This window comes from Phycomyces blakesleeanus (assembly GCF_001638985.1).
Source record: "Phycomyces blakesleeanus NRRL 1555(-) unplaced genomic scaffold PHYBLscaffold_2, whole genome shotgun sequence".
NCBI classification, from domain to species: domain Eukaryota; kingdom Fungi; phylum Mucoromycota; class Mucoromycetes; order Mucorales; family Phycomycetaceae; genus Phycomyces; species Phycomyces blakesleeanus.
Genome location: NW_017265135.1, coordinates 238,447 through 258,004, shown reverse-complemented (window position 1 = coordinate 258,004; position 19,558 = coordinate 238,447). Strand labels below are relative to the sequence as shown.

Genomic DNA, 19,558 nt, shown 5'->3' with positions numbered 1-19,558 from the left:
CAAGAAATAAAGTCATCATTTGCCTACTTTAATATCCATATCTTTCTTATTGAAATTTCGTCTATACACTGTTTAATATACTGTTTTATAAAAAGCTTATTTAAATAATTAGATATCCAAATAACGAAATATTACCTTTCTATTTCTCCAGCATGTTGATCGACATACTATTTCACTGTACAGTTTTTTTTTTTATTTTTATTTTTTAATTCTTTTACAGACTCAGTACATACGCCTATCATACACGTGTCTTTTAGGCGCGATATTAAAACCACACAATACAAAAAAAGCGCGTCGCGATTAGAAAATATATTCATTCAATAATCATTATCAGCATTGACCACATGGCAGACACACGCAAACGAACACGAGACGATTACTATGGTTCTGATGATGATGAACTCATCTTAGCAGACTCACAAGATGATGATCCCGAGGAAGTTGTTGGATTTGACACTTTTTTTAACAAAAAACAATCTACACACATCGCACCTCTTTTGGATACTGAAAATCCAGATCGACCTCAATTATTTAAACCTGTCAAAAAAACAGCCGATCCAAGTGTCACATGGGCTATCCCGGATACTTGTCTCGAAGTAGAGGAACTTCTCTATCCAGATTCACCTGAAGATTCAAATCGTTTATTAGATGCCATGGATATTGATGACGATGATTTGGAGAACAATTTTAGATTTGAAGATAAAACGGCTTCTGAGACACCAAAAAGAAATGAGTTTTCCGGACAAACATTGGGATTGACACTCAAACCCATCAATTCTACTCCATCAATTCAACAAAACGAATACAGCAAACCACCTACCAGCGGTAGTTATATCAGAGCTACTTGTCCGCGAACAGGAAAATCATTATACTTCCCTAAGGTTGTACGGGCTACTCGTCGTAGCACTACAGTGGAGAGTATCAAAAAAATCACAGGTGCATCGAATTTACTGGAAAAACCTATATGGAAAATGAGAGAAAACATTAGCAGGGATTATCAGATGCGATTACAACAATTGGAAAGGTAACTTGGATCATTTTGTAATAAGTATATTAAGTAGATCAATAGAGAAGAGAGAGAAGAGATCGCAGAGGCCTCTCAGAGGTTGAAGAAGAAAAAGAAGAAGGCACATAGGCTGGACACATATGATTTGTGGGTTGAGAAATACAAGCCTAGAGGGTTTTTGGATCTTCTTGGAGATCAGGTAAATAAAATCAATAAATATGAAATTTGGTACATTTTATTTATGTATATATGTATATATATATATAATAGAGAGTAAACCGTGAGGTTCTGGCGTGGGTTAAGCAGTGGGACTTTTGTGTTTTCAATCGAATGCCCCCACAGGAGACTCAAAGAGACAAACTCATTAAAAAGTACAAAACTACTTTTGGAAACACTCCTCGGTTTGGAAATAAAATGAATGAGACTGAAAAGGTAAAGGACTAGAATACGATATTGTTTAAGAAAGAAACTCTAATTTTAAGGGTTGGAAATAGCCTAAGGATTCTTTGTTACGTCCAGAGAGAAAGGTAAGGAACCGTGGGATTAGCTTGGAAATCAAATTTAGCTACTTAATAAAGATATTTAGATTATGCTGATATCGGGCCCTCCTGGTTTTGGAAAAACTACTTTGGCTCATGTTATTGGCAAGCACACTGGATATAACATTATCGAAATCAACGCAAGGTAGGATTGTATGTTTATTTTACTATCCTTTTTTGATTGCTTTTTATACAAATATTCAAACCAAAAAAAAATAGTGATGATCGTACCGGTGAAGTTGTTCGGTCAAAAATCAAATCTGCCCTGGAGATGCAGGCAATTATAAGAACAAAAGATGCGACGAGTTCAACAGAACAAACCATGAAGATGCAACAAAAACCAAACATGCTGATCATTGACGAGATTGACGGTGCAAGTAGTGGCGGAGGATCAGAGGTAGGTGAAATATAGAACTACATAAATGAGGAACTTGTTGTCTCTGTAGACTGACTACTTCACAGAGTTTTATTAAAGAACTTGTTAATCTTGCTACTACAAGCTTAACAAAAGATGAAAATCCGGGATCGCGAAAAGGTATTAAATGCATTATTGAGTCTCATTTTTTTTTAAATATTTAATCTATTTTAGGGAAAGGAAAGCAAAGTGGACCTTTACTACGTCCTATTATCTGTATTTGCAATGACCCGTAATGTATTATATTTAAAGGAAAGGGCTATAGCTGACCTTTCTGATCCATTTTAGTTATGCAGCTGTTCTTCGCCCTCTTCGTGCCATTGCGCAGAATGTTGTCTTCAGACCAATTCCTTCGTTAACTATTGCAAAGCGTCTGCAGGAGATTTGTGAATCCGAAGGCCTACAAAGTGATCTGAGAACTCTTTGTATGCTTACGGATACTACAAATGGTGATATTAGAAGTTGCTTAAACACTCTTCAGGTAATAAAATATACATATAGGAGGCGTATGTTGGCGGGATATACTAAATCTGGGCTATTTAGTTTATTCGAGGAAAGAACACCGTATTTTCGCGCGATATGATGGACAAATCAGGATTTGGACAAAAAGACATGGGAAAGTCTCTTTTTTCAGTCTGGGAAGATCTTTTTTCTGCACCCACTGGTGCCAAATTAAGAGCAAATAGCGAAATTGGTAAGAATGGTTTCAAGAAAGTCGCATCTTATTAATTTACGTGATTATACAGAGACTGAACGTTATATTGGGCGCATCATTAGATCAGTTGCAACCAATGGCGAATACGAAAAGATCATGCAAGGTAGGTTTATTGATAGATATTGCCACTATAAAATTCTTTAAATGTTCATTCTTTTTTTTAGGTTGCTTTGAGGCCTACCCGAATATGCAATTTCATGATGTGGCACTTAAGAAGTGCCTGAAAATGAGTGAATGGCTTGATTTCTATGATACTGTGAATCATTATGTCAATGACCAACATGAGTATGGACTGTATGGGTACATGGCATACCCAGCCGTAAATTTCCACCGCTTTTTTGCCGGGTCAACTGTACAGAAACACCGTGTTGAATATCCTCGCATGGACTATGAGGTAAGAAATTAAAATTATGTAAATTAACATGGTTGAACACATATTTATTTTTATTATTATTTTTGTAGGCATTTGTGGCCAAGAAAACATATGAAAATCTTTTCTCCGTTTTCATGGCTGGAATCCACCCTAGTCAACAACGGTTCATGAACAGGAATAGTGTTATCATGGACCTTATACCTCGACTTATGCGTATCATTTCTCCAGAAATAAGACCTGTAGGTTATCATTTGTGTGTGTACGTGTATGTAAGCTAATGATATTGTACACTATTTTCATGACCAGGTTAATAAACAGGTTATCAGACCTGCAGAGAAAATCGTACTAGCTAAAGTGACGGACATGATGATCGAATATGGTTTGACATTTGTTCAGGACAAGACGGAAGAGGGTCATCTGGTTTACAAGCTTGACCCGTAAGTTGTACCAAGGATGTATATGAATCCAATCTACTAACTCTATTTTATAACAGACCTGTTGAGCAAATGATGAATTTTGTGGGTGCTTCATCCAAAAGTGTTTTGCCGAATAAATACGCTGTTCGTCAACTAATCTCCCAAGAGGTAAGTTTTCTGAATAAAAACATTCATTTAGAATTTTGTTTAATTAGTATGAGAATTAGATTGAAATTGAGCTTGTGAGACGCCGTACAGAGGCTGCCGATATACGTGCAGGTGGGCCTAAGTTACGGAAAAATTTTAGAACGGTGGATGCTAGGTAAGATACCCGAATTACTGGCACCTGAACCATATTAACTTATTTGTGGACAAAAGTGCTGTCGTTGAGAAACTGGCAGAAGTTGTAGCTGAAAAGGTTAGTTTCTTCTTATAATTAAAAACGTGTCATTGGAGAACCTTTACTAAACATTTATTATATATTTTATTAAGATTCCTACGGACTTCTTTGGCCGTCCTATAATCCCAAAGCAGACCCAAGAGGATGGAAATGAAATGCAAGGTATGTGCACCTATTACAGAGATTTGAAAATCTTATTACTGCATGTAGTCGACGAACCCAAGGTTCCGATAGTTGCCTACCGTTACCATGAGGGATTCTCTAATGCTGTTAAAAAACCGATGACAGTACAAATGTTCTTGTAAATACCAATAATAATAATAATAATACAGTGTGCGTTATCAATATTCCACTTTAATTCTTTGTAAAAAATATATATAATACCAAACAAATGGTTTTATCAAAGCGAATAATTGTGGGCCACAACAGCTTAGGTCAATACTTTAAATTGTCGAAATCTTGATTTTCTAAAAGTGGATCTTTTTCACCGTGTTCTTTATTTTTTTGGATGCCTTTTTATTTCTTTGAGTGCGTGGCCCTGGTCCATTTAACCAATACTTGTGCTACTTTCATCTGGTACAACATCATCTGGAGGTCTGATCGAGAGACACATTTCACAAGCAAAAACCTTTTCGTAATTTTGAAACGTACATGTAGGACAGCTCCATTCAACTGTCAAATCTATCATTATTTTCTTCTTTACTGGGTGGTTTTGGTCGCGTTTTCTTTTTGTTGATTCGACTTGATCTTGTTTACGCTTCTCTGCGGCTCTGGCTGCCATTATAGATGGTGACACATCCTGATGTTGAATGCCTCCAAGACAGATACCTCCGACTGGCAGCATTATACCTTGAAGACGCCTTCTTTTCTCCGCTGCAGTTGCTGCCCGATATTTAACTTGGTGGGACAAAGGGTTTTGTCCAGTTCCTACGCGGTTGCCCATGGAATAGAACCCTTGTCCGGTGTATCCCGTCCGAATAAGCTCATCTAGCTCCTGATTCAATTCCTCTAACATTTTGTAAAACGTAGCATCGTGTGGAGCCCTAACTGTACATGGATTCAGCCATACTGCGCTTATCTTATCTTTATCACTTACCAATATGTACAAGTCTATAAATTCATAAAAGAAAATTAACGTTTCTTTTTTTTTGGTATATTGGCCTTTGTATACTTCTTACTCGTGTAACATAGTTCCCAATATGTCTTCATAGTCAAGGAAGAGTTTATCATCATAATGGAGACGTAGTCGTAGATTGATTGTATGGCCTCTGTTAACGTTTGTCCCTACATATTTTATGATCAATAATTTATTGAATATCAAGTAATAAAGTCTATATCTACTCACCAAGCAGGTTTGGATTCGAGGGAAAGAACTCTTGAAGATGTGTGACTTTCCAGGCTCGCTTGGTCAAGATCGGTTCTACCTGAGATGTGATGAGGAATTGAATGGCATTAGCTAATCTACCTGTGATGCAACTCTTTTGAGGATGTCTAATGCTTGATCCTCTTTTGGTTTCTTGAGTGCCTTGTAGATCATTCCAAGCGACCAAGCAAGCACAAGCACGTTCCCTGTATTGTGTTTGAACGGTTTTTTTTAGGCGGGGACCTCAGCGGACAACAAATATATATAATATAAAAAAAAGGTGAATAAACCCCGCCATAAGTTTTGTCCATGCTTCGATTTCGCCTTATCTTATATAAATATATACTAGGCCTATATATGATTCTGATCTTTCTCTTTCTCTCTTTTCCTTACCTATAGCCTGCGAAATTATGGAGAGAAGGCCATCCAATGATCCACGCTCGGGGCCGTCATCTCCTAGAGACATAATCTCACCTCGACAACTCTCTCAAGATCTACCTTCGCGTTCTTACTATTCTTCGCACTTGAATTTTGATGCTGGTAAATCTTTGGTTTATATTCAAGAACAAAACATTCAAATCTAATCATTTACCCGCATTTCTCAGCAGGAACAAGCCCCCAGTACTCTGCCTCACTAGAATCCATTAGAGCACAGTCTCTTGCTTTAGGAAAATTAGGCTTGGACGACGACGAGACGGTGGCAGACACTAGCTCTTGCGATCCGCGGCAGCCTATTATAAAAGAAAACAACAGCAACCTATCAATGCTTCTGAAACAACAAATAATGACACCATCCGATCTTCTGGAAGAAAGACGTCCGCTTCTCAAAATACCCTCGGAGCAGAACCACTATCCAGAGTATCAATCTATCCCGATCGGTTCAATTGCATCTCAAAATGGACACGAAGAGCATGGAAAGAGAAGAGAAAGTGGTCCCAGATCCCAACACACTGCTTGGGAATCATGTCTCTATAAGCTGGATTCCGTGATAGATAATATGTCTAAGAAAGGCGCATGGATGAATTTAATCAAAAGACCAATCGAATGTATACCCGCAGTTATTCTTGGTCTTTTACTCAATCTTTTAGATGCTATATCTTATGGTAACTTGTTTATCACAGGCTGAATATCGAAATGATACTAAAAAAGATGTACAGGCATGATTACTTTTCCATTGAACAACCCAATATTTGCTGCTTTTGGTCCTGATGGAATTTCCATGTTTTTCGTTAGGTAAAACAATATTCTGATTGTCATTGAATTTTAGTCATATTAACGTGCTTGGTTTCAGTTGCATTGTTTCTCAGCTTGTATATTCATGTGGCGGAAGTGCATTTCCAGGTGGAAATGGCAGGTAAGAAACATCTTTATTTTATTTCTATTTTGCAAAAATGAATACTTGTATAAAAAAAACTGAACAAAAATCGTCTCTTATGTCTATAGTATGATGATCGAAGGTAAGATAGAAAAACCAATGCCTTTTTTTGTATGTGTATTAAGCGATTCCTTATACTCTATAGTCGTTCCTTTTCTCCACATCATGTAAGTTTTGCAGATAGTAGAACAAGATAAGATATGAACCTCATCCCTATCTCTTGTGGTATTTTAGTGCTGAGAAGATTGTAGAAACAGTCGGGGCAGATAATAATCAAAGAGTTATCTCGACCACGGTAGTTGCGTTTGCCTTGAGTAGTATCATGACTGGGTTAGCATTCTTCTTGTTGGGTGCACTCAAGTTAGGCTCCTTGATTGGCTTCTTCCCTCGTCATATCTTGGTCGGTACAATTGGCGGCGTTGGTTGGTTTTTAGTGGCTACAGGTATTGAAGTATCAGGCCGTTTAGACGAAAATCTCGAATACACTATCCCCATGTTTAAAAAGATATTCTTCGACACGCATGTCCTTTCCCTCTGGGCATCTGCACTTGGTGCTGCTCTGCTTTTGCGTGCGATCCAGCACCGTATCACAAGCCCGCTGGTAGTTCCTGGGTTCTTTATAGTACTTCCAATTGTTTTCTTCTTGGTGGTGTTTTTGGGAGGATTTGATGTGAATGAGGTGCGCGATGCGGGTTGGATATTTCCTCTTGTGGAGAGTAATCTACCATTTTGGCACTTTTATACCTATTATGATTTTACCGAGGTGGACTGGGCGGCTGTGGCACAAACAGTTCCTGCTATGCTTGCCTTGACTTTCTTCGGTAATATAATAACCCAAAATCTGCCATTTTCACAATTCTCATATGTTACTTCACTTCTTACTTTAGGTGTCCTTCACGTCCCGATCAATGTCCCTGCTCTTGGCGTTTCTACAAACCGAGATGGTATAGATGTCAATAGAGAGTTGGTTGCACACGGTGTGTCAAACGCTTTATCAGGATGCCTGGGAACTGTACAAAGTATGTGTGTGTTATGTGTGTGTGTGTGTGTGTGTATTTGAACTATTAAACGGTCTTATCTAATCTATAGATGTTAGATTATCTTGTATACACCAATAGTCTACTGTTTATCCGCACAGGAGGAGATAGCAGATTGGCAGGTCTAATGCTTGCTGCGGCCACGACAACCTTGTGGATGGTCGGCCCTTGGATAGTCGGATACATTCCTGTCATGGTCGTTGGAAGTCTTATTTTCCATCTGGGATTAGATCTTCTTAAAGAGGCTTTAATTGATACATGGCACGCTGTGCATTATCTCGAATATCTCACCATATGTGCTATTGTTGCATGTATGGCCGTTCTTGGTTTTGTTGAGGGTATTCTTGTCGGAATCATTATGGCCTGTATCTTCTTTGTGTTGCAAAATTCTCGGCGCACAGAAACAATCCGGGCCACATATACTGGCCAATTAATGCGATCCACCGTAAGGCGTCTTTATCGTCAGCAGAAATTCCTTGGAGAGGTGGGTGGTCAGATTCAGGTGGTCAAGATCCAAGGGTATCTTTTCTTTGGCACAATCAACCAAGTTGAAAGCGCTATTCGCGGAATGCTTGATGAATCTGTTTGGAAAGAGAACCCAATTCGCTTCCTAGTTCTCGATCTTCAACTGGTCCAAGGCCTTGATTTTAGTGCAGCCGAGGCATTTGTACGAATCCGTCGCCTTCTGCGCTCACGCCAGGTGTTTATGATTCTTTGTAACGTCGCACGCCAATCTGATGTCGAAAAGGCTTTGGTAAAGTCTGGAATGTGGGACGACGAAAACAATGTGGATAGTGAAAGGGATTTGGTTTGTTTCGAACACCTCAACGAAGCTCTTGAGTGGTGTGAGAATATTCTCTTACAGTCATATTTTGCAAAGCGACCTCAGCACCGCTTACCAGGTACATTATTTTATTTTTATTCTTTTGGTGGATGTGAGTCGTTAGTTTATTTATAGCAATTTACTTAATTTCCGTAAATAGTGCCTGTGTCTACATCGCACAATGACAATACCATGCAGGTTGATCACAGTCCTTCGAATGCTTCACCTCGTCACAATATGCTCAAGCAAGCTGTTCAACATGTATTCAAAGGTAATTACAATATAAATGTAAATATAAGCGTATATCTTGCTTTTTTTTGACACGCATGCTCCATTATCTAGATTGGCATGGACCTCATACGCATCTCAATATGTCTCAGCCCACACTTATTCTTGTACAAGCGCTCGGTGAATTGAGTGACGAGGCTTTGCCGGTCGAGTTCTTCCATAAGCTCGGCACATACTTTGTAAAGACGACTTACGCAAATGGACAGGCAGTCTGGAACGAAGGAGATGTATGCGATAATCTAATGGTGCTGGAACAAGGATCATTGCGTAGCTTGATGAGAGTATCACCACATCAAGAAGTCACAGTCGAGACAATCTTGCCTGGGACGGTTGTTGGAGAACTTGGCTTCATAACTTCTAGTCAATCACGTACCCGTGCATTGATGGCTGACCAGGATTCTACACTCTGGACGCTTACAAGAGAGTCTTTTGAGACGATGCTTAAAGATGATCCACAAATGGCCAACCAGCTAATTACTCTTACACTTTATTTCTCTTCGGATCGTCTTGATATCATGACCCGTTATGCATTCCATTTGAATTGATTATTTTCCTAACAAGTCTGACAGCATATCTTCATTTTTAGCTTATACTTTATGCCAAAATTTCCCTTAACCCATAATTCAAGAAAATTACCAATCATTGTACTCATATTAAAAAAATAAAAATAAAATAAAAGATTCTTTTGATTTATAATGTCAATATATAAAACATCATTATCCCATGTCTTCATTGGATGTTTTCAATCGATTTCATAAGGACTTTCCACTATATTGTTCAGATATTTATTGATTAAGTACGCTTTTAAAACCCTAAAAAAAAGGATTGATATAATTAAATTTTTTGCCTTAGTCTTGGTATTGCCTTTTTTTTTTATTAATCAGGGTTTGATAAGAAATACATTAATATCTCTAAGCTATTTATCTATGACAAGATGACCTTTTTGATTTCTGCTAATCAAAAACCTCCTTTGCATATTATACAAGACACAATAATTACAGTACTTTTGATAAACATGAACATTGTTTAGAAAAAAAAAGAAAGGAAAACACTACATGACATGTCAATAACCAACTAGGAATCCGCATAAATCATTTTAAAAAGATTGGGGCTTTGAGAATATAAATATGTCTATGATGATAATCTTCAAGTGGACTAGAAATATTCTGGGCGGTACCAAGTTTATATCTCTATCATGATAATAAAGATATATCATAGCCTATTTTTTCTAGTTTAGTGCTGTTATAGTATGGTTAAAAAAAAAGACGATTTTAGTAAGAAACTTTTGCAAGATTTTTCGGATTTAAGGGTGGTTTTAAGGTTGGATTTTTGATCAAGCACTATGTTTTCTCCCCTCTCTCTATATACATATGTTTCAATTTCACTATTTTTTGTTGATATTATTGTAGTTCAAAGGTAAAGTCACATTTTTAAATATCCCACTTTTATCCCACCCTGTTGTTTTATTTTTACAACCAATACAAAGCACTTTTTCCCACCATCCCCAACGCGGTATAAAATACAGCTCCAAGGACACACCCGTAAACACCCATTTTTCCCCCGTACTGTTAGCTATGATGATCCATAAATTAATGTTTGAAACGAGGATGAATTTGTTTTTGTCCAACAGTATAGTAAACATTCACCAGAACATTGCATATTTGACACAAGTCAGCATATAAAACGATGAATAAAGCCCTTTTTGTATGATTTATTCATATTCAATTAAATAGTGCTGTCAAACCAGAGATGTGGGGAAACCCCACGGTAAGAAAAGAAAAGAAAAGAAAATAATTAGCAATTGAAGCCTAGATGATCCAATAAGATCAGAATTTGTCATAGAAGCCCAGACTTATAATTACTAATAATTCTGTATTTCTTAGTGTTTCAGTTGGATAAATGACTATAGTATAAATGTTTAGCTTATATGCTTTTTCGGCTTTTATTGTTGTCATTTAAACCTCTTTTTAGACGTGATTTTTACGGTGCTTACTATCTATTCATAAGTCTCTTTTATCATAAATCTGGTAAGCATGATCAGACAGAAAAAGAAGGAAGGAAAGAAGGAAAGAACAATGTATGGTTTGGAAACAAGAGAATCTACGTTGTCTATTCCGAGATGAAGGCCGTAAACCCGACTTCATTGTACTTGGGAGAATTGTATTTAGGTAGCTAAACCCAGCGTCTTTAATTGAAATCACTTGTTGCACCATCAAGTTTGGGAAGTCTCGCTTGATCAGAGACATCAATTGAGATTGTTTGCCCTTTTTTTTGTGTGAGGTTTATTCTTTAATATATATATATATATCAAAGTCTGATAACTCGAGCTCCAATTTCAAACAGAAACCCATTGTACCCATGTCACAATACTCAGCCTTATCCTCGGCTTTATTGTTGGGAATATATATGTGTGTTTGTGATGTAAGATCAGTTAATAGCCTTTCTTTATTTAAATTCAAGGTTCTAATTGTTGTAAAATAGGTACTGAAAGCAGATTTTTTGGTGTTTCCAGAGTTAAAGTTGGTACGCCTGGTTATCTTGGATGTTGTAGCCAGTACTTAGTGTTGGATCCCAGATGCCAGTGCAAAAGCTCAAGGGACAAAAATGCCCAAAAGATGGTCACAGCAACGCCAAAAAGAAAAAGTGTACCTCTGATTTAGGAAAGTGTTTTTTGGAAATTCAGAGTAACAAGGGCAGTGTTTCAGAATCCCCCTGACTTGACTGAGCCTTGGGGGGGTCTCACTGAGAATGATACGAAGCCAGCTTGTCTTGAAACTCCAAGGCAGATAATTTAGGAGTGAAATTTAAAAATAAAATAAAAAGACATGTAAGTATATATATATCTTTGTAAATAAACGTCTCTAGAGTGACATACTTGATAGGTCATTTTGACCATGAGAAATTAAATGACAGTATTGACGGTTGTATCAGACTTGTCAATTGTACGCAGTCTTGATAGGCATAAATAACTCTAGTCCGTCCTACATAGAGCGATGCTATGTTTAGTCAGTTTTTTCTTTTACACGCATTGGAATCCAAAGTTGTGATGATGAAACGCATTCCAAGATCATGTCAAGTGAAGCTGGGTCGATATGAATACACAGATTCCTACTGTCTATATTCCTGATTTTCTGTTCGGTCGCAAAGAATAACGCATATACTCTATAAATATAAATCATGGTTTATTATTATTCAACAATGAAGATCTTGTTGTTCATCCCAATAACACACGAGAGTCCTGTGGAAACACAAGCGAATATATATGATACTTTTGTTACATTTTTAGGATCTGATACTGGAGTAGTGGGGAATATGTATTTCCAGCCGCCGCAAGTGAGCTGACAAAAAAGAATATAAAAAGACTAAATCACTAGCATAACATATGATGAGACCTTTGGCTTCTCTAAGAAAGGCTTGGATATTTTCCACATCTGATTTATACATGCAGCTTTCTGGGGCTCTTAAAGCTATCAAACGACCTCTTTATTTATTTTCGTGTTTATTTATTTGTTTATTCATTTATCTATTATGTGAGTCATTACCAAGCTAAGCTTTTGTATAAAAAGTTAAATCAATAACAAGAAAGGGCTTATTTGTGGGTTTCTGTGCGACATTGCGTCTCATAAAAAACACAACAATAGGATTTCCATAATGAAGTTATTCATGCGAGTTGAGTTACTAAACATGTCCATTTTCAGCTTACAATTTTATATTCTATATTTTGACAGATGTCCCCAATTCTGCTATACTATTTTTTTTGCTGCTATTTGCTGTATATTAAGTTGAGATGATTTGTAAAGCTTAATTGCTTTTTTTTTTCAAGTCTGTGATAATAAAAGAAGAGGTCTTGGTCTTTTAAATGTGCCGAGTCCCTTTGGGATTTCTAGGTCTGATCACATTAGGATTTAATATTGTTTATTAGTAAGCTGTTACACCTAAGCTGATAAGCAATCATTGTGAATCATGTATTGACCAAAGATACTTGTCAATATCTAGTCGGATAATGATTACCATTGTACAATGCATAACTTACCAGGCTGAGTCTATGCATTGTCTACAGCTATCATTCTATATCTTTTATTTAGTCTATTATTGTTTTTGTATTATTGAAATGGGTGCAACCCAAACCTTGGAGGCACATATTTATTTATTTATTTATTTAATGTTCTGTAAGAGAATCTTGTTAGGCTTTTGATGGGAACACTATTGATAAACTAAATTTGTGGTAAATTGAATCAACACAATACATTTAATACCCCCCTTTTTTTCTTGTACCACACAGATACTATGATTTCAACATTGTTTTCAAGGACTGATATTAACTTGGTTGATTTGCTGCAGAAATTGAATCGATAAAAGAAAAGAAAAGAAAAAAGATTTAATATTTATTTATTTTTTCAAAAGAAACTCACCTTATCTTGAGATTCCTAACATATACATACACAAGCTAGTACTAAAGATAATACCATCTCACATGTTTCAAAATTATAAAAATAAATAAAAAGCAGCTGTTGATAGACTATGAACCAAAGACAATAATACTCTTTTAACATTCCAGCGAATAGTCTGTGCACGATCGATAACAAAAAAGAAAGGGCATCGATTGTGACCGCATGTACTACAGTGTGCAGAGCGTGAATCAAATACGGGTCCATTGAAGTATTCCTCTTCTTCGTCTTTCCCCCCGGACTACTGATGAATATAAGCGTGGGCTTACAAAAGAGGTTTGAATGTATGCAACAAGCAGTGATGCCATGCTTTTGGGTGAACCAGATAGACAAAGGAGAGATCAGATGATTTGAACCTAGAAAACAATGACCACCGCACACTTGTACATACTCTCAAGCACAAAACGTAAACAAACTCACACAGGCATTTTTGGCCATATTAATCAGAGTAATTTCGGGGTTCCAGGAACGGCCCCTAGTGTGGTATTTAACTGGGTATCATGATTTGTGTAAAGTTTCTTGTGTGTGTATGTGTGTGTGTGTGTTCACGGCCCTTTTGCTGAGTACTTTTTTTTTCCTTCTTCTTTTCTTTTGGAGCCGTAGTATCTATATTTGCTATTGATCCGCAGGAGGCCTTTCTCTCCTTTCTTGTGAACCAATATTTTGCATTCCTCGTCTTTACAAGTAGATTCTGTAGAAATTCATATAGACTTTGTTGCACTCAAACAAAATAAAATTTCATCTGATGTTTTACAGGCAGAATAAATTATTGTCGTTTGCTTCTTCTTTTTTTTTTCTTTTTCTTTTTTTTTTGCATATAGCGGTCTTAAGAAAACCTACGATTATTTGTTTTTTTTGTTAGTAACATTTTTATTATGAGCCACTAAAAATAAAAAATAAAACCTATAAAATTGCACAAGTCGATTTAATTACGTTTTGCACAATACCGATCGTTAAGACTTGCTTGTTAATCTTTTTTGGTTTTGGGCTTTATCAAATTTAAACCTCTCACTCATACTATTGCACGTGCAATTCAATTTAACAGCATTGTCTTGTTCTTTTCCCTTCGAGCCACGCGTTATTGTGAATCACATATCATTAAGATAATCTACGAGTAATTAGGAGGATCGGTTGGAATGAGTACTAGAACTATCAAAAATAAAACGAGTGACTTGTTAGTAAGACGACAGACCGTATAAAGGAGTATATATTTATATTTACAAGGATATTAAGGGGGAGTTAAGAGCCAGAGAATGGCAGGAGTACACTAGTTGAAGAAACGGACCGTCAAGAGGATTGACAGAAGAGACAGGAGGACATGTGTTACCGTTTTCCTAGGTTTATCATGTAACCCCAAGGTTTGCTCGCTTCTTATTTGTGTGTCATTTTCACGAGGGAATACTCGCCTTACCGTGCCTGGAAGGACTCTTGTGACAGAGAAGGCTGCTGTTCTATCTGCATTTGTTTCATTCTTGTGTTTCGTCTTCAAAAAAGAAGGGATGACGGAGGAGTTTACAAGTGCTTGGCTGATTGAAGAAATTACTACTTGCTTCGTCAGTCTTGGCTCTTTCTCCCCCTCTAACCTTTTCTCTTTCTTTTTTTTTTCTTTTTTTTTTTCATTAAAAAAAACTATATATTCACCTATTTTTCTTTTTTTGGATCCATGATTGCCCAGCGTATTATGTTACCTGACGGACAAAGCCTGGCAGACTTTGATAACCGCCACTCGACCACTCGTGTAGGCTCCAATCCACGCCGTGAGTCACTCTATCAATCTTCCAGGCAGCCGGGAAATATTTCGAACCAACGAACTTCAGTCTCAATTTCACAGTCTGTGAGTGATGGAGAGTCCTCTGGCCTATGGGTCAGTCATCCCCCAGCTCAGAATAACACCGTACTCCAGTTGAAAAGCTCATTAATCGAACAAGCGACGGCAAGACTAAGACGACGACTCCTCGAAGAAGATCTTTTGGGTGTCGTGAACCAAGTCGACGATCTACAAAGTCAGCTCGACACACTCCGCGCAGAAGCAGCTGCAACCTTGGACGCAGTGAAGAAAACCAAGGACCAGCCGGCTGATGATTCCGGTCTTGATAGTAACATGTCCGGCCAGGACTACCAAATGAAGATATTCGAAAGTCGCGCCGAGATGTTCAAGACGAGTCTGACGATCTTGAAGACGAACCAGCACGTGAAAGACTCTGACGAACCAATCAAAATGACTCCTTCAACTTCATTTACTTCAACACTGTCCAAGATGTCCTCCTTGTTCAGTCGCGCCAAGCGTAGATTATCTGTAGCAGCCAGCCAAAGTGAAGCAGAAGACGATGTGCCCCGTATGCAGCAACCTGCAGAAGAGGAGACCATGATTGCATGTGATCCGATGGCAGCCGATGATGAAGCACAACAACGGCGACACCGACGACGCAGACGGGTCAGACATTGTCGTGAACGTTATCTCGAATTGATGCAATCGTACGACCAGGACTTGGAACAGTCCGAGTCGCAAGCTAACGAACAACGGCTAACCGAAGATATTGCCAGCGAGTCTCTATCGTTCTCTGGCCACGCGAGCCAGGATATCGAGGCCGAGTACCTCCGTCTTTTGGCAGCCAATGTCCCTGCCACGCCCTACTCAGACTCTAGCTCTATCGTCTCTGATTCCCTTCTTGATCAGATCGGCCAAAATTACCCGAAATCATATCCTGTCGCCTTATCGGTCGTCTCTTCGACCCTAACCGATGTCACGCCTTCAAGCTCTTTACTTTTACCTTTACCTTTACCTTCACCTTTACCCTTGACTATACCGCCACCCATATCGATGGCACCCTTTTTACCTTTTACAGAAACAACTGATCCCAACCTCGACCACTGGTTGTCCGAGCAAGAGGCCCAGCACATCTACAGTTCTCCTTTGAACATATACCCCCCTACACCAAATGCCCTTAATAATAATTACAGCAACAACAACAACAACAATAATAATAATAATATACAAGCACCTGAACGCAATGCATTTGACGAGACCCTAAGCTATCTTGATCACCCAAGCTTTAATGCCTATGATATCAATCTCCTCGAAGACCTTTATGAGATCGTTAATGACCCAACTCTATCACCTACACCAGAAGAGCCACTAAAGGATAAGCCATTTTTCGATCAATCCCACGTATTACAATGGTTACAGCTGCTATTGCCGTCCTGGCTGGTCTTGACCGCACAAGCAGGCTGGAAGTGGTACAAGTTTTTTAATGTTCTTGGACTTGCACTCATTATCAGCCTTTTCAATGGTCCAGACGAATTTAATTCCCCATCCTTTAAATCAGATCAATAAGATTTTTTTCTCTCTATTCTCTTTATATATACATATATATTTAACTTATTATAAATCATAAAACAAGCCATAGAAAACCACAACCTTTAACATCAGCATCAATAAATCCTCTCATATGAACCGCAGCCTTTGTCGGAGGCGACGTCGGAAATTAAATAATTTTTCTTGAGAATATCTTCTTTCAAACCATCCATCCACCCTTCTCCTCCTCTCTCCCATCGTCTTTGAACTTGACGTAAAATGGTAAGAGATAGATCAGCATACATACACATCTATCCATACATACATCCATCCATCCATCCATCCATATACACATCCATCAATACATCCATGTATCATTAAACTAATCATCTTCTTTATCATATAATTGATTCCATGTCATCCACCAAATTAGTCGCACAGGTAAGAAAATTCTCTACATTGAGATCAACTATTTTTTTTCAGATTCCAATTGAAACATTCAACTAATATTTTATTTTATTCTTGTATAGAAAATTCGAGGGTACATTATAAGCACTTACCGACCGAGTGAAGATCAAGTGTACTTACATGATTCTGTTTTTTGTTTTGTTTTAATTAGCTCCCCGTCACGGTCACTTGGGTTTCTCCCCTCGCAAGAGAACCAGATCCCACCGCGGTAGAGTCAAGGCTTACCCCAAGGATGACTCCAAGAAGCCCGTCCACCTTACCGCCTTCTTGGGTTACAAGGCTGGTATGACCCACATTGTCCGCGATCTCGAGCGTCCCGGATCCAAGATGAACAAGAAGGAGATCGTCGAGGCCGTCACCGTCATCGAAGCTCCCCCCATGGTCATCATCGGTGTTGTCGGTTACGTCGAGACTCCCCGTGGTCTCCGCTCCTTGACCACCGTCTGGGCCGAGCACTTGTCTGAGGAGGCCAAGCGTCGCTTCTACAAGAACTGGTACCGCTCCAAGAAGAAGGCTTTCACCAAGTACGCCAAGAAGTACTCTGAGGGAGCCAAGGATGTCACCCGTGAACTCGAGCGCATCAAGAAGTACTGCTCCGTCGTCCGTGTCATTGCCCACACCCAGGTTGGCAAGGCCAGACTCGGCCAGAAGAAGGCTCACCTTTCCGAGATCCAGCTCAACGGTGGTAACGTCTCCCAGAAGGTTGACTGGGCTCGCGAGCACTTTGAGAAGGAGGTTACTGTTGGCTCTATCTTCGAGCAGGATGAGATGATTGATGTTATCGGTACCACCAAGGGTCACGGTTTCGAGGGTGTTACCCACCGTTGGGGTACTAAGAAGCTTCCTCGCAAGACCCATCGTGGTCTCCGCAAGGTCGCCTGTATTGGTGCCTGGCATCCTTCCCGTGTCATGTACTCCGTTCCCCGTGCTGGTCAGCGCGGTTACCATCGCCGTACTGAGATGAACAAGAAGATCTACCGCATTGCCACCGGTTCCGACAAGAAGTCCGGTTCTACCGAGTACGATGTCACCGAGAAGGTCATCACCCCCATGGGTGGTTTCCCCCACTACGGTGAGGTCAACGAGGACTTCGTCATCCTCAAGGGTTCCGTCTCTGGTGCCAAGAAGAGAGTCTTGACCCTCCGCAAGTCCTTGACCGTCCACACCAAGCGTTCCGCTCTCGAGAAGGTTACCCTCAAGTTCATCGATACTTCTTCCAAGTTCGGTCACGGTCGTTTCCAGACCCCCGCCGAGAAGGCTCAGTTCTTGGGTCCCCTCAAGAAGGATCTTTAATTGTGTCGTTGATACGTTTAATAATAATAAATATGAGAAATATCATACTGTACAAAGCATAGTAAAGCAAACAAGCATTCATCATTTTTTAAATCTTAAGACTTTAAAAAAAACATATTGCATAAGTGTTTGTGAAATGATAAATTTAGAGTCATTTTTGGTAGTAGCATTTGGAGTTAATGGTTTAGTGTAATTTTTAATTTTTTTTAAAGGAAAGAACAACAAATATCAAATGTACACATACACAAGGAAATTTAGGACCAATACTTTTTTTCTATTATTTTATTTTATTTTGTAATCCAGCCGAACAGGCCATTTGGTAAGTGCGATTTTAATTAAGGTTGCAGGATATATGGGCCCCTTTTTTCGAGTTGGAAACACGTCAGCTTTACTGTCCGCCAAGGCGTTTGACACTATTTTTTCCCACCTCGCCGCTCTTCGTTTCTCTTCCCTTCTTTCACAGGAACAACCAGCTGCTAAGAATCCAAAAGAAAATCAAAGCAAAGATGTTGAGCTCACTACAACACCCGGATCTGTTTGGTCCCAAGAACGATGGCCACTCAGATACCTCTTCAAACAATTCGCCTATTACTCCTAATGCACACCCAAAGCCTTTTACAGCAGAACTTGCTTGGCCTACGACTGTAAACTGCAGTATATCTGATCCTATACGTCCATTACTCAGTATGCCTGCAACGAACTATGGTTATGGCTGGGGATCACACCATTCGTCTATCTGGACGGACCACCCGCTTGTGTCTCCCCTTCCAGACCTTGACACCACTTTCCCTACTCTAGATCAAAACAAGCCCAATTTGATAGATGGTCGTTATCCGCAGCGACGAAAAGAAGACAGCGCACTTTATGCAGCCTTGCCTTCCATTTGGGCTACTTCTGATCCTGGATGGGAACAACAGCAACAGCAACAACCACAACCACAACAACATCAGAATCAGAATCAGTATCAGAATCAGCAACAACAGTATCAGCAACAACAACAGCAGCAACAGCAGCAACGTCGTTTTTCTGTAGCTGAGCCCCGTATTGATTATTGGTCTTCTTTGGCAAAGGAAATAAGGTAAACTATTGTGAGAATGTTATATCCACGGAATATAAAACACCAATGTGATACAATATTAATCCGGTTGTCTAAGCAGGCCATTTGAGGAAATGTCAAGTGGTTTAGTGGGACGTCGCCACTCAGTTGCAGGACCCTATGTGACCGCACAAGACCACCCGATGCTCACAGACGACTACATCCGTCAACGCCAGGTTCTCAATAAAGACCTGTTGGAACACATTGA

The 19,558-nt window shown here is 39.0% G+C and overlaps 6 protein-coding genes across 6 annotated transcripts; 5 read left to right on the top strand and 1 right to left on the bottom strand.

Annotated features, from left to right (window-relative positions):
• Positions 1 to 344: 344 nt before the first annotated feature.
• Positions 345 to 4,210, top strand: PHYBLDRAFT_184674 (hypothetical protein; the record flags this gene model as incomplete). Its single annotated transcript, XM_018438973.1, has 19 exons — positions 345 to 1,024; positions 1,070 to 1,205; positions 1,277 to 1,438; positions 1,501 to 1,533; positions 1,593 to 1,690; positions 1,765 to 1,942; positions 2,008 to 2,080; positions 2,135 to 2,192; positions 2,249 to 2,441; positions 2,504 to 2,654; positions 2,707 to 2,778; positions 2,840 to 3,069; positions 3,138 to 3,287; positions 3,355 to 3,485; positions 3,542 to 3,632; positions 3,692 to 3,786; positions 3,843 to 3,882; positions 3,957 to 4,026; positions 4,075 to 4,210. The coding sequence occupies 19 exons, from the start codon at positions 345 to 347 to the stop codon at positions 4,167 to 4,169; spliced, it is 2,736 nt and encodes a 911-aa protein (XP_018297207.1). The 3' UTR covers positions 4,170 to 4,210.
• Positions 4,211 to 4,411: 201 nt separating this feature from the next.
• PHYBLDRAFT_139202 (hypothetical protein) lies at positions 4,412 to 5,401 on the bottom strand (the record flags this gene model as incomplete). The annotated part of the gene is made up of 5 exons (XM_018430178.1): positions 4,412 to 4,911; positions 4,961 to 4,974; positions 5,043 to 5,148; positions 5,210 to 5,288; positions 5,330 to 5,401. The coding sequence occupies 5 exons, from the start codon at positions 5,399 to 5,401 to the stop codon at positions 4,412 to 4,414; spliced, it is 771 nt and encodes a 256-aa protein (XP_018297206.1).
• Positions 5,402 to 6,149: 748 nt separating this feature from the next.
• On the top strand, positions 6,150 to 9,277 carry PHYBLDRAFT_86317 (hypothetical protein; the record flags this gene model as incomplete). The annotated part of the gene is made up of 9 exons (XM_018443642.1): positions 6,150 to 6,330; positions 6,385 to 6,460; positions 6,519 to 6,581; positions 6,728 to 6,769; positions 6,837 to 7,423; positions 7,490 to 7,621; positions 7,699 to 8,568; positions 8,623 to 8,733; positions 8,805 to 9,277. Coding segments are annotated over 9 exons (2,535 nt in total), but the record flags the coding sequence as incomplete, so codon positions are not given.
• A 722-nt stretch (positions 9,278 to 9,999) lies between these two features.
• On the top strand, positions 10,000 to 11,466 carry PHYBLDRAFT_162242 (hypothetical protein; the record flags this gene model as incomplete). The annotated part of the gene is made up of 6 exons (XM_018434591.1): positions 10,000 to 10,024; positions 10,160 to 10,166; positions 10,484 to 10,517; positions 11,064 to 11,171; positions 11,232 to 11,273; positions 11,302 to 11,466. 6 exons carry the CDS (start codon positions 10,000 to 10,002, stop codon positions 11,464 to 11,466), a joined length of 381 nt encoding a protein of 126 aa, XP_018297204.1.
• A 3,395-nt stretch (positions 11,467 to 14,861) lies between these two features.
• On the top strand, positions 14,862 to 16,532 carry PHYBLDRAFT_58210 (hypothetical protein; the record flags this gene model as incomplete). The annotated part of the gene is made up of 1 exon (XM_018440279.1): positions 14,862 to 16,532. One exon carries the CDS (start codon positions 14,862 to 14,864, stop codon positions 16,530 to 16,532), a length of 1,671 nt encoding a protein of 556 aa, XP_018297203.1.
• A 9-nt stretch (positions 16,533 to 16,541) lies between these two features.
• Positions 16,542 to 18,351, top strand: PHYBLDRAFT_129772 (hypothetical protein). The gene is made up of 3 exons (XM_018429312.1): positions 16,542 to 16,775; positions 17,016 to 17,034; positions 17,113 to 18,351. Exons 1-3 carry the CDS (start codon positions 16,773 to 16,775, stop codon positions 18,252 to 18,254), a joined length of 1,164 nt encoding a protein of 387 aa, XP_018297202.1. The 5' UTR covers positions 16,542 to 16,772; the 3' UTR covers positions 18,255 to 18,351.
• Positions 18,352 to 19,558: the final 1,207 nt, after the last annotated feature.